This window comes from Anolis sagrei, chromosome 1, assembly GCF_037176765.1.
Source record: "Anolis sagrei isolate rAnoSag1 chromosome 1, rAnoSag1.mat, whole genome shotgun sequence".
NCBI classification, from domain to species: Eukaryota; Metazoa; Chordata; class Lepidosauria; order Squamata; family Dactyloidae; genus Anolis; species Anolis sagrei.
The window spans coordinates 73,297,793-73,309,617 of NC_090021.1; the positions used below are offsets into that span (position 1 = coordinate 73,297,793).

General features: G+C 39.7%; 1 protein-coding gene and 1 long non-coding RNA gene across 2 annotated transcripts; one reads left to right on the forward strand and one right to left on the reverse strand.

Annotated features, from left to right (window-relative positions):
• Positions 1 to 1,571: 1,571 nt before the first annotated feature.
• On the reverse strand, positions 1,572 to 4,167 carry LOC137096523 (uncharacterized). Its single transcript, XR_010909529.1, has 2 exons — positions 3,873 to 4,167; positions 1,572 to 2,806 (listed from the first exon to the last, which is right to left on the reverse strand). It is a non-coding gene; the product is annotated as an uncharacterized lncRNA (long non-coding RNA).
• On the forward strand, positions 4,055 to 10,827 carry NUP43 (nucleoporin 43). Its single transcript, XM_060753547.2, has 8 exons — positions 4,055 to 4,202; positions 5,433 to 5,555; positions 5,697 to 5,774; positions 7,176 to 7,344; positions 7,860 to 7,995; positions 8,141 to 8,292; positions 9,284 to 9,406; positions 10,473 to 10,827. Exons 1-8 carry the CDS (start codon positions 4,083 to 4,085, stop codon positions 10,667 to 10,669), a joined length of 1,098 nt encoding a protein of 365 aa, XP_060609530.2. The 5' UTR covers positions 4,055 to 4,082; the 3' UTR covers positions 10,670 to 10,827.
• The last annotated feature ends 998 nt before the right edge of the window (positions 10,828 to 11,825 follow it).

Genomic DNA, 11,825 nt, shown 5'->3' on the forward strand with positions numbered 1-11,825 from the left:
CAACCTTGGGTCCCCAGATGTTTTTGGCCTACAACTCCCAGAAATCCCAGCCAGTTCACCAGCTGTTAGGATTTCTGGGAATTGTAGGCCAAAAACATCTGGGGACGCCAGGTTGAGAAACACGGCCCTAAACGGTTCGGGACCTGCTTATCTCCACGATTGCATCTTCCTCTATGAACCAGCGCGCACCTTGACATCATCCAGGGAGGCACTACTCTCTCTCCCTCTGCTGTCTCAAACACAGTTGGTGGGGACGAGGGAGAGGGCCTTCTCGATGGTGACTCCCAGACCCTGGAACTCCCTCCCTAGGGAGATCAGACAGGCTCCTACTTTGTCCTCTTTCCAGACACAACTAAAAACCTGGGTGTTCCGGTGTGCTTTTGATTAGGCAGTCCACCAGTAATTTTCCCTGTCCCTACGTTAAGTTCAGCACTTTACACCTGCCCTTTTAGCAGCCTACCTCAACACTTTTGATGCCACTATTCCCAGCCCTGTCTACTTGATTGTTGCACTTGATAATAAATGAAATGAAAACCCTTGTTGTTTTCAATTGTGATTGTTTTCATATGTTATCTTATGTTTTTAATTGATTGTGTTTTATTTGTAATTGTTGGGCTTGTCCCTTGTAAGCCACCCTAAGTCCCCACAGGGAGATGGTTGGCGGGGTATAAAAATAAAGTTGTTGTTGTTGTTATGCCATATAATGTAGTTTCAGAATGCAGATTATTTGCACCGAACTGGATTATATGAGTCTACGCTGCCATGTAATCCAGTTCAATGCAGTTGATCTGCATTCTGAAACAGTATTACAATAGAGTCTTGCTTTTTATTTATTTATTTACTACATGTATACCCTGCCCCGAAGGGGACTCAGAGTGGCTTACAAGTTATTTGTACATACAATATATTATATTATTAGCATAGCACAAAATTAGCATTATATATTACTATATTGTACTATACCACCATACTGTAATATTTGATGCAATATATATCATTATTATATTGTATTGTTATTAGTAGTAGTGTTATATTGCATTACATTATAATATTAATATTATATGTGTATACAATATATTATTAGCATAGCACAAAATTAGCATTATATATTACTATATTGTACTATACCACTATACTGTAATATTACATGTAATATAAACAGGTCAGTGGAATGTTGGATAAGCAAAAATGTTGGATAATAAAGAAGGATTAAGGAAAAGCTTATTAAATGTCAAATTATGTTATGATTTTCCAAGTTAAGTACCAAAACACCATGTTTTACAACAAATCGACAGAAAAAGCAGTTCAATACACGCTAACGTTATGTTTTAATTACTGTATTTACGAATTTAGCACCAAAACATCGCAATGTATTGAAACAGCTGTGGATCCAGGCATTAGGCAGACTGCATTAGATAATACAGAGCGTTGGATGCGTGAAGGTTGGATAAGTGAGACTCTACTATAGTAGCTAAAGTGGTTATTTGAAGCTTAAACCCTGTATGTCCCAGATGTAGAGCCCACATATGCATTTGGCCTGTAGAGAAAAATATATATAACCATAACCTAAATTTTGAATTAAATTATAATTTTATGCAAGGGGTTCAAATGGTTGCCAACTTGCAGATCTCATTTTAAACATTATCCTGTATACCAACCATGGGCAAACTTTGGCCCTCCAGGTGTTTTGGGCTCCAATTCCCAAAAACCAATTCCCAAACACCGCATTGACATGGCACAACATAGGTAGTGTATTTGTGGTACTGGTGCTGGAGGAAAAATTCTGAGAGTGCCTTGGACCTCAAGATGATCAAAACAGTCCATACTGCTCTCTGGAGGGAAGGATATTAGAGGCAAAGATGAAGTATGCTACTTTGGCCACATAATGAGAAGACAGGAAAGATAATGATCCTGGAGAAAAATGAAAGAAAAAGGAAGAGGGGTCGATCAAAGGCAAGATGGATTGATGGTATCCTTGAAGTGACTGGCTTGACTCTGAAGGAGCTGGAGGTAGTGACGGCCGACAGGAAACTCTGGTGAGGCCTGGTCCATGAGGTCATGGAGAGTCAAATGATTGAACGAATAAACAACAACAAATTTGTGGTACTGCATAAAAGGCTGCTCCAAGTATCACTTGGGGAACTCGGGAAATGTGATTTATGTTTAGGAAACAAGTGCAACATATGTATGTATCTATGTATCTGTAGAGAACAACCTCTTCTCAAATGGAAACCTAACTTTGCATATACTGTACCATATTTACTTGAGTCTTAACACTCACCTTTTTGGGCTAAATTACCGTGCCAAAATTAGGGTGCACATACAATTCGCGTCATACAGTAATCTTAGTGACCCCAAAGGGAAACAGTGTTCAAGAGAGCAAACTTAAAGGCACCAGGAGGGTGAGGAGGGACAATGACAATGTGTTGTCGAAGGCTTTCATGGCAGGAATCATTGGGTTGCGGTGGGTTTTCCAGGCTGTATGGCCATGTTCAGGAAAGAACTCTCCCGATGACAAGAAATCTGCTTGTGTACACCTTGTTATATCCACATCAGCGCATTAGCACTCATAACTATTGGCAAAATGCTTATGAGGAGCAGCATATCTCAGAGAGTCATTAACAAAAAAAGGTGAAAGAACTTTTGGCAGCTCTCCTGTAGCTTTGGCGGTTCCCTTGCTTCCACGTTAGCCAAACCTTTCTGGGCACCACGAGACCATTTCCAAGGACTAATGACTTCATGTGTGGACTCTCTTTAAGGTAACCAGATTTTAATCCCACTTCCTAACTCTGGATTAAGTGGCTGTCTGGGGAAAAAAGAGAAACTTCTTAAAAATATGCTAGAAAAATGGGACAGCATAGAATTAAACGAGACCCTTCCTGCCAAATTGGGACAGATATGACTATGCCATAAAGGCCTTTGCCAGTCCCAAGAAGCTCCCATTCATCCCACTTGTTAGTCCATGGCCCTATCCACACTGCCATATAATCTAGTTTCAGAATGCAGATTAACTTCATTGAACTGGATTATATGGCAGCGTAGACTCCAGTTCGATGTGGTTCAATCTGCATTATAGGAGTGCACACTGACCATTATAATGCAGTTCAAACTGGGTTATATGGCAGTATAGATGGGGCCTCGTCCAAAAACAGACTTTATTTCTTGACTTGCTCATCTTCTCTATTACCTCCTTTGTGGCTCCTGCACCCCTCTCCTCTCTAATTTATTTCCCTTCTACATTTCACAGTCAGTATGCCATAGCATTGAGTCATTCATGACAGGTAAACTGCATGAAATCTGCAGTGTAGTTGCAGCCCTTGTCGTTTTGGTCTTTCCGAATAGACTTAATTGGTGAAAACACCAACAGAGTCTGGGTTGCTGTGAGTTTTCCAAGCTGTATGGCCATGTTCCAGAAGCATTCTCTCCTGAAGAAACCAGCATGGACACAGCATATTATTTGAGAACACAGAAATGCTGGACTACTAACATCTACCATGTTAGATTACACTGAGAAGCTACTGAAATCCACAAGCATGTGGACAATTTCAACAGAATGGAGGAAACCATGAAAATGAACAAAATCTGGCTACCACTATTTTAAAAAATCAGGACAGTGAATAAAAAGCAACATTCAAAAAACAGGGGAATTCCAGACAAGAATCAATCAGAGCCAACTAACACCTCCCAACAAAGGATCCCCAGGCAGCAACCAGACCGGCTTTGAAGCTGCAAGGCCATTAAATGCTAATCAAAGTGGCCAATTGCAACATTCACACTTGCCTCAAGCAGGCAAGAGTTCTTTCTCCCACCCTGGACATTAAAGTCAGGAGAGAATGCTTCTGGAACATATCCACACAGCCCGGAAAACTCACAGCAACCCATTGATTCCGACCATGAAAGCCTGCGACAACACAGCCAACAAAGTCCGTTCCAGCAGCCTTCCCAGTAGAGAGTATTGACCTTTGTGGGTTGCCGTCTCACGTGGTGCTCGCCGTCCAATAGGAAAGGGGCGCATGCAAGCCGGGGGGAGGGCCTCGGCTGCGGCGGGAAGGAAGGAAGGAGCTTGTCTCTGGCGGCGAAGCATGGAGGAGGTCTTGGCCCGATATGTCTCCCAGAAAGTCAGCAAGACCCGCTGGCGGCCCCTCCCTCCCGCTGCCCTCCAGCCCCCGGAGGTCTTCGCCACGGGATCCTGGGACAACGAGGTGAGGCCTGGGAGGTGGAGCTTGGCAAGGCCATGGGAGAGGTCGGGCCTTCACCGAACTACAACTCCCATGAATCCATAGCACCGAGACATGGCAATTAAAGTGGGCCAATGCATTAATTCTGTAATATAGAAGAGGCATAAGCAAACTTGGGCCCTCCAGGTGTTTTGGACTTCGACTCCCACAATTCCTCGCAGCCTCAGGCTGCGAGGAATTGTGGGAGTCGAAGTCCAAAACACCTGGAGAGCCCAAGTTTGCCCATGCCTGGTTTAGGCCATTCTAGTATAGTGTCTAGATCAGGCGTCCTCAAACTTTTTAAACAGAGGGCCAGGTGACAGTCCCTCAAACTGTTGGAGGGTCGGATTATAATTTGGGGGGAAAAACATGAATAAATTCCTATGCACACTTTGTAGTGCAAAAAACACTTTAAAACAATACAATACAATAATTAAAATGAAGAACAATTTTAACAAATATAAACTCATTAGTATTTCAATGGGAAGTTGTGAGCCTGCTTTTGGCTGATGTGATAGGGTTGTTGTTGTTGTTGTTGTTGTTGTTTGCTTTCAAGTAGTTTCAGACCCTGAGCGAGGGCCAGGTAAATCACCTTGGAGGGCTGTATCCGGCCCCTGGGCCTTAGTTTGAGGACCCCTGGTCTAGATCCAGGGAAGTCATGCTACCCCTCTATTCTGCCTTGGTATTCCATCTGGAATAGTGTGTCCAGAGGAGGGTGACTAAAATGATTAAGGGTCTGGAGAACAAACCCTTTGAGAAGCGGCTTAAAAAGCTGGGCATGTTTTGCATCCAGAAGAGAAGGATGAGATGAGACATGATGACCATGTATAAATATATGAGGGCAAGTCATAGGGAGGAGGGAGCAAGCTTGTTTTCTGCTGCCCTGGAGACTAGGACGCGGAACAATGGCTTCAAACTACAGGAAAGGAGATTTCACCTGAACATTAGAAAGAATTTCCTAACTGTAAGAGCTGTTCAGCAGTGGAACTCTCTGGCCCAGAGTGTGGTTGTGGCTCCTTCTTTGGGGGCTTTTAAACAGAGGCTGGGTGGGGGGAGAGGGTGCTTTGAATGTGATTTCCTGCTTCTTGGCAGGGGGTTGGACTGGATGTCCCACAAGATGTCTTCTAACTCTATGATTCATATGCAGTAACTTTTCCTTATCCTGGTTGTTTTTCTTTTTTGTTATTCTCTCTCTCTCTCTTGGTAATCTTATAGGAAAATAAGGTGTCTTTTTGGTCTGTTGGAGACTTGGGAAGTTTGAACACAAATGGAGAATATAACGCAGAACCGCATCTTTTGTGTGATATTCAACATAGTGGCGATGTTATGGATATGCAGGTAAAAGGCTATAAAATGACTTTAAAGCTTTCCAAGCACTGTGTTATTGATGTCACTAAAGTTACACAGTATAAATGGGACACTGGTTCTGTTTGATACTTTATTTCAATACAAATTCATATCTGAATATTTTGTCCTTAGTTTTTGGACCAGGAAAGAATTGTAGCTGCTTCATCCACTGGAAGTGTGACTGTTTTTCGGCACCATCAAAATAATCAGGTAAATTAATCAGGTTTGCTTACATCTATTCTGTTGTACAAAAAATTACCTTGCTCTCAAGAAAACACAAGGCAGAAAAAAGTTGGTTTGTGGGCAAGGTGATCAAGTAGGTCACAGCAAGATATTCTTATATTAAATGGCTTTTCCAGATCTATTTCAGTTGCTTAGTCTAGTGAATAAAACTGCTTCTATCTCTCCACCACCACAGGAGAGACAATAACAATGTGACTCCATTCATTTTTCTGGATCACTCAGCAGCTTTAATTGCCATTGGTGCTGTTATCTTTTTTTGAGAAGTTGTGTGTAGGAGATACAGATTTTCAATGGCTTTGCTTGTATTTAGATTGCTATTTTTTAAAGGTCATATTGAGGGATTTCTTGTCACTTGCATAGCATTTGTGCTTTGAGGTTCCTCTGGGCTACATTTTCTTTATTACACTGCATTACACAGGGAGCAGATAACACTGTCATATAAATTAGTTGATCTAGCCCAGTATTGTGAACACTAACTGGCAGCAACCCTGCAGGTGCGTATTTCTCCCAGCCCTATCTGGAAATACCTGTTGGCCTCTCTATTCAAGTGCTAATCATTCCTAACTATGCTAAGCTTCTGAGATTAGGCAACATTTGTGTGAAACTGTTGTGTGAGGTCATCTAGAGATTTAAAGTGATTTAAGGATGATGTCCAGCTCCATTTCCTTTTTCATCAGTGGATGTGTTTCATCAGTGGCTGGCTGCAGGGCTGAATTAGGGCCAGCACAGGTTGAACACCCCTTATCTGAAATTCTGAAATCCAGGATCTAAAATAATCTTTATCCATAGCTGAGATAGTGACACATTTGCTTTCTGATGGTTCAGTGTACATGCACTTTGTTTCATGCGCATCATTTAAAACATTTGTATATAGAATTACCTTCAGGCTGTGTGTATAAGATGTATGTATCACATAAGTAAAATTCATATTTAGGTTGGGGTTCCATCAAGATCTCATTACATATTTGCAAACAACAACAGATCTAAAACATTTTGAGTAAGGGATACTCAACCTATATTGAATTCAATCAAGATAAGTCTGAGGTACTACTTTGGGGCTGCTTGTTCAGGTTGCTCCTTTAAGTGATTATCCTGATAGTTTGTGGGGCTGTCTTTATAATTAGGAATACAAGTATCATTTGTACACAGGTCATCTTTTACTGCCTTTGTCTGAGATTCCAGCTACAAGGCACCCCAGGCCATTTTGGCAGCTCCCATGGGGTCCCACAGTCTCCTCTTCAAATTCAGGCAAGGAGGAAATACTGGTGTTCGTGACTCTCTTTCTCTCTCAGTGTCTCTCTCTTCTAAGTCTTGGTCATTACATTTTTTCCACATGCCCATTTTCATTGTTTTTCTTTGGTTTTTCAGACTCTATCTGTAAGCCAAAAATGGGAAAATGCACATTTCTATGACCCATCTCATGGAAATGCACCCTGCACCGGGATTGTCTGCAACAGCCCTGAAATTTTTACAGTTGGTGAAGATGGGAGGATAAATGTATTCACAGTGGACCGGAAGGAAGCTGTGCGTACTGTAGGTAGGCAGTTAAGATGCCTGTACTAAAGTTCTAAACTATTATTCCAACATAGTGTTGTAGCCTTCAGTGCAGAACCCCTTAAATGCAGGAAAAATAAAATCATTTGTCTTTACCTGGGAAGTTATTGTAGCATGCCTGAAGTATCAATATTTTAAAGTGAATTTATATGACACCAGTAATATGAAAAACACTTTTTTGAACATGGTGGATCAGGTCTCCTGCCCTATCTCTTTGCTGAAGTACAGAAAGTTCTTTGCTAGATATCTGTAAACCGTATCCAGTTAGAGTTCCTTAGAGAATGCTATCAGTTCCCAAAGTTGTAAACAGTATTATCTAATAGGTAAATCAACATCAGCATTCCCCTTAAGAGTCTCTTAAGCTTTGGACTCTGAATTTTCAAAATGTATATGGCACATAGTTGGCATAACCTTACAGTTGCTTATTTGTTTACTGCACTAATTCTAGCATGCTTTAAATCAAAAGGACTGATATGAGTGTCTCTTTTAATTTCTCAGACAATGCTGACAGCAGCACACTTCATGCAGTGACTCGACTTCGCACAACAGAAATCTTGACAGTGAATTCCATTGGTCAGCTAAAAATATGGGATTTCAGACAGCAAGGAAATGAGCCTTCACAAATATTTTCATTGTAAGCACTTCATTCTGAGCTTATGGGCACTGTCAGAGCCAAATGTCACACTGTAACTACGGTATGTGACATTTTATTCAGCTAGGACTCTGACTACTGTCTTTGTGGATTTTCCATCAAAGTATGTCTTGCTCTCTTCTTGCAGGACGGGGGAAAGGATTCCACTTCACTGTGTAGATAGGCACCCCAGCCAACAGCACATTGTAGCCACTGGTAGCCAAGATGGTATGTTGAGTATCTGGGATGTGAGACAAGGTGACATACCAGTTTCCTTGCTGAATGCTCACGAAGCAGAATGTAAGTAACTAAATAAACAGATTTCATGCTTGAATCTTTGATGACACTACCACTATGTGTAAAATGTTCCATATGTGTAAGAGAAATCCCCGTAGTGCTCAGTAAATCTCTTTTTCTTTATTATTTGGCATATACATGATTGGGCAGTCTGTACTTGCCTTTTATATTCCCATACCCAGCTAACTAGAAACTCTAAACAGCAAGTCAGACAAAGTGTCTGCCCTCAATTGACACTTTCTGTATCAATACATGTGTTGGTGGTACAGATGAAAACAAGTTAACAGTCTTAGAAACAGAGAATCACAAGACAATGGGCTAACTCAGGAATGTTGGATTTATGAAAGAAATAGAATAATACTTGGGGGCATTAGGGCTATGGCAAAGGAATTAAAATGCAGTACTATTTGCAAAAATGCTCTTATCAATTGACAAGTGACTTGACTGGATTAAGAAGCAATGGAAAATAAAGCATTGATGGGCCCAAGAGAATTCACACCAATGTAGAGAATAAGATTAGGAAAATAGAGTGGTCAAGAGGGGCAGTTTTTATCCCAGGGACACATTGACTGAAAAAAAAGGCCAAGACCAGTTTTCAAGTCCACTTTAAATTTTAGAAATTTTGTATCATTTACTGTTAAATGATGCAAGGATGCAGCAGACTATTTAAAAAAGAAATCACTATTCCTAGAGTTTCCTTGAAGATGCCTTTCACTTGAGGTGGGAGGCGGAGCCTGAAGCGCCACAAAAATAGCTTCACAGGCTCCCCTGTGCATAAAAAAAATACTCAACATTCATTGTAAGAGGTTTCAGCTAGAAAGTATCAGGTGTGTTTCATCCTAGCCTCCAGGGTTTTATTAGCTTATCTTACAAGAGCCAATGGAAGCATAATGCTGCCCTCTAGCAACAAAATACTGAATTATTAATAGTTACCAACAGAGCATATGTCTACATTATAAACTACAAAAATAAGCTTGCCATATATTTTTTTCAGTGTGGGAAGTGCACTTTCATCCTTCCAATCCTGATCACTTGTTCACATGTTCAGAGGATGGAACTCTGTGGCACTGGGATGCTTCCACTGATGTGTCTGAAAGGAAATCTTACCTTCATACAGGTAAATCTTATTTAAGCTTCTAAGCAATTGCATTGACAAGAGATTCCCCGCCGTTCTTTTAGCACAGTAATTTTTAACTTGGCATGTTCACTTGGTTTCCATCATTATATGCATCTTCCTTGATAAAGGTGAAATAAACCTTTATGTGATCTATATTCCAGTGTGGTATAGTGTTTTGAGTGTTGGACTACAACTCAAGACCAGGGTACAAATTCCTACTCAGACAAAGAAACCTCCACTTTTACTTGTGGGGAGAAGAGCCTAAAAGTGATACCGACTTAATATTTAAATATTTGCTTTTACTCTAACTTCTCATGAAGCAAGGAGATAATGGTTTAATGGTTCTGGAGGTCTATAGCGTATAAGCTGTATTTCTGGCACATTAGTGACAAAGCTCAACACTTTAAGGATGTTTAATAGGGCTGGGCGGTTTCGTTTCGTTAATTCGTAATTCGTTAAAAATTCGTTATTTTTTTTTTAAAATAACGAAGCGATAACGAACCATTCTGGAGCAACTTAAAAACGAAACGAATTTTTAAATTCGTTTCGTAAATGCTTCGGATTCGTTATGTATTCGTTTCGTTATCGGTTTGAGTTCATTTCGTTATTATTTCCGCATGTCTGGGGCAAGTTTTATAGTTGTTTTTTGTTTAATTAGTGAAAAAAAATTATAATATCACACCAACAGTCAACAACAGAGGGAGAGGGAAGCTTCAGAAGTTCCCCCTGTCCCATTTGGAGGTTTTTTAGCGTATTGCGCGGTCGCGTCCGCCATTAACGAATCGATTCGTTATTGTTTCGTATTTGTTTCGTTAATGTTTCGTAATTTTTTTTTACATTTACGAAATTTCATAAATATCGAACTTTTTAAAAGAAAAATTTCGGAATTCTTTTAAATATCGAAACGCAAAAACCCCCAAAAAACGAATCGATTTTAGAAACAAATTTTTCCGTTGTTACCCAGGCCTAATGTTTAAGTATAAAGTGCATGTGCTTGTCTTAACTATTACATTAATCTGCAAAATATGCAGTTGTGATGATAACTATTTTTGTGTTTTGTTTTCAGGTGGGAGAAGTACCACATTTTTGCCTCAGTCTCAGTCTGTGATTAGTGCATGGTTAAGGAACGATCCTACTAGAGAAATCACAAATTTAATTTCAAATCCTACACTGTCTGTTAATAGTTTAGATGTCTTAGGATCATGTCTTGTATATGGAACTGATGCAGAATCTATCTATGTTAAGAAAAACTTCTTCGCATAGTTATCTTTAGCTCTGACTCGAAACTTTAGCTTCACAATACTGAATTTCATGTTATTTTATGTCAATTAAGAATATAGAAGGGCAAATGCAATACAATCCATGTTACAGCATTAGTTTTTTTAATCTAATTCTTGCATAAAATAAACAGTAAACAGTTATTGTTCATAAATTGATTATTTCTGTTTCCCAGAAGTTTACCAATGCTGAAAACTACAACAAAGGATAAAGTGACCCATATCAGCAGTATGAACTGTGTTATATTGTGTTAACCATAATGGCAACACAACATTCTAAGCAAAAAATTGTTTTCATTAAATTCTGATAAATAAAAACACAATATATTACATTTAAGAGACTTTTCGGCAATGTTAGAAGAAAATATCATCCAGCAAAGGAAAACAGAAACAGATCATTAGGTACAAAAATATTTTATCTATTTCACTAAAGCAGAGGTGAATAAGTGTGTTAATAATCTATACCCTAATACTGACCAGATTGGGAACTGGAACCTAATATCCAGAGAACTTCAACTGCCCTGTTCCTGCAGTAAACTATAAAACAACATTTAGCCTATATTTCATTAGAGCCAGCATTGTGTTGTGGTTTAAGCATTAAACTATGGCTGGAGGCAAGAGTTCAGTTTCTTGCTTGGCCGTGGAAACCCACTTTTTGACCTTGAGAAAGTCAAATACTCTCCACCCCAGAAAACCCATTTATATAGTTGCCATAAGTCAGAAATATTGTGAAAGCATACATCATTAGCATTTCATTTCTATTATCATCCTGGCATTACTTGATGGTAAATCTCAAGGATTTTCAGTCTGCCTGATTTCAGGATCAGTATGCTGAGATTTAACCAGCTTCCTGGTTCTACACCTTCATCACTTCCTCAGCCCTATGATACCCTGTTTCCATTATTCCTTGCCCAGCCCTTTTATAGTTAACCATGCCCGTTTTATAGTCCTGGACATTGGTTTTTGTTGAGCCTTGTCTGATGGGAGTTATAACTGCAATCAGTTTAAATTTTTATTGTTGTGTTTAGTAGGATTTTTGTGTTTTATGATGCTTTTATTTTAATCTGTGATTTTTATTTTTATTTTTTTTTGGCAATTGAATGTTTTGCCTTTTATGTTGGAAATCACCTTGCGTCCCTTTG

What these genes read in the sequence shown, in the direction of transcription:
- NUP43 (XM_060753547.2), top strand. Translation starts at nt 4,083, where the DNA reads ATGGAGGAGGTCTTGGCCCGATATGTCTCCCAGAAAGTCAGCAAGACC. An exon ending in GCGATGTTATGGATATGCAG is followed by an intron (nt 5,556 to 5,696) that starts GTAAAAGGCTAT and finishes TTTTGTCCTTAG; the next exon opens with TTTTTGGACCAGGAAAGAAT. An exon ending in GAAATCTTACCTTCATACAG is followed by an intron (nt 9,407 to 10,472) that starts GTAAATCTTATT and finishes TTTTGTTTTCAG; the next exon opens with GTGGGAGAAGTACCACATTT.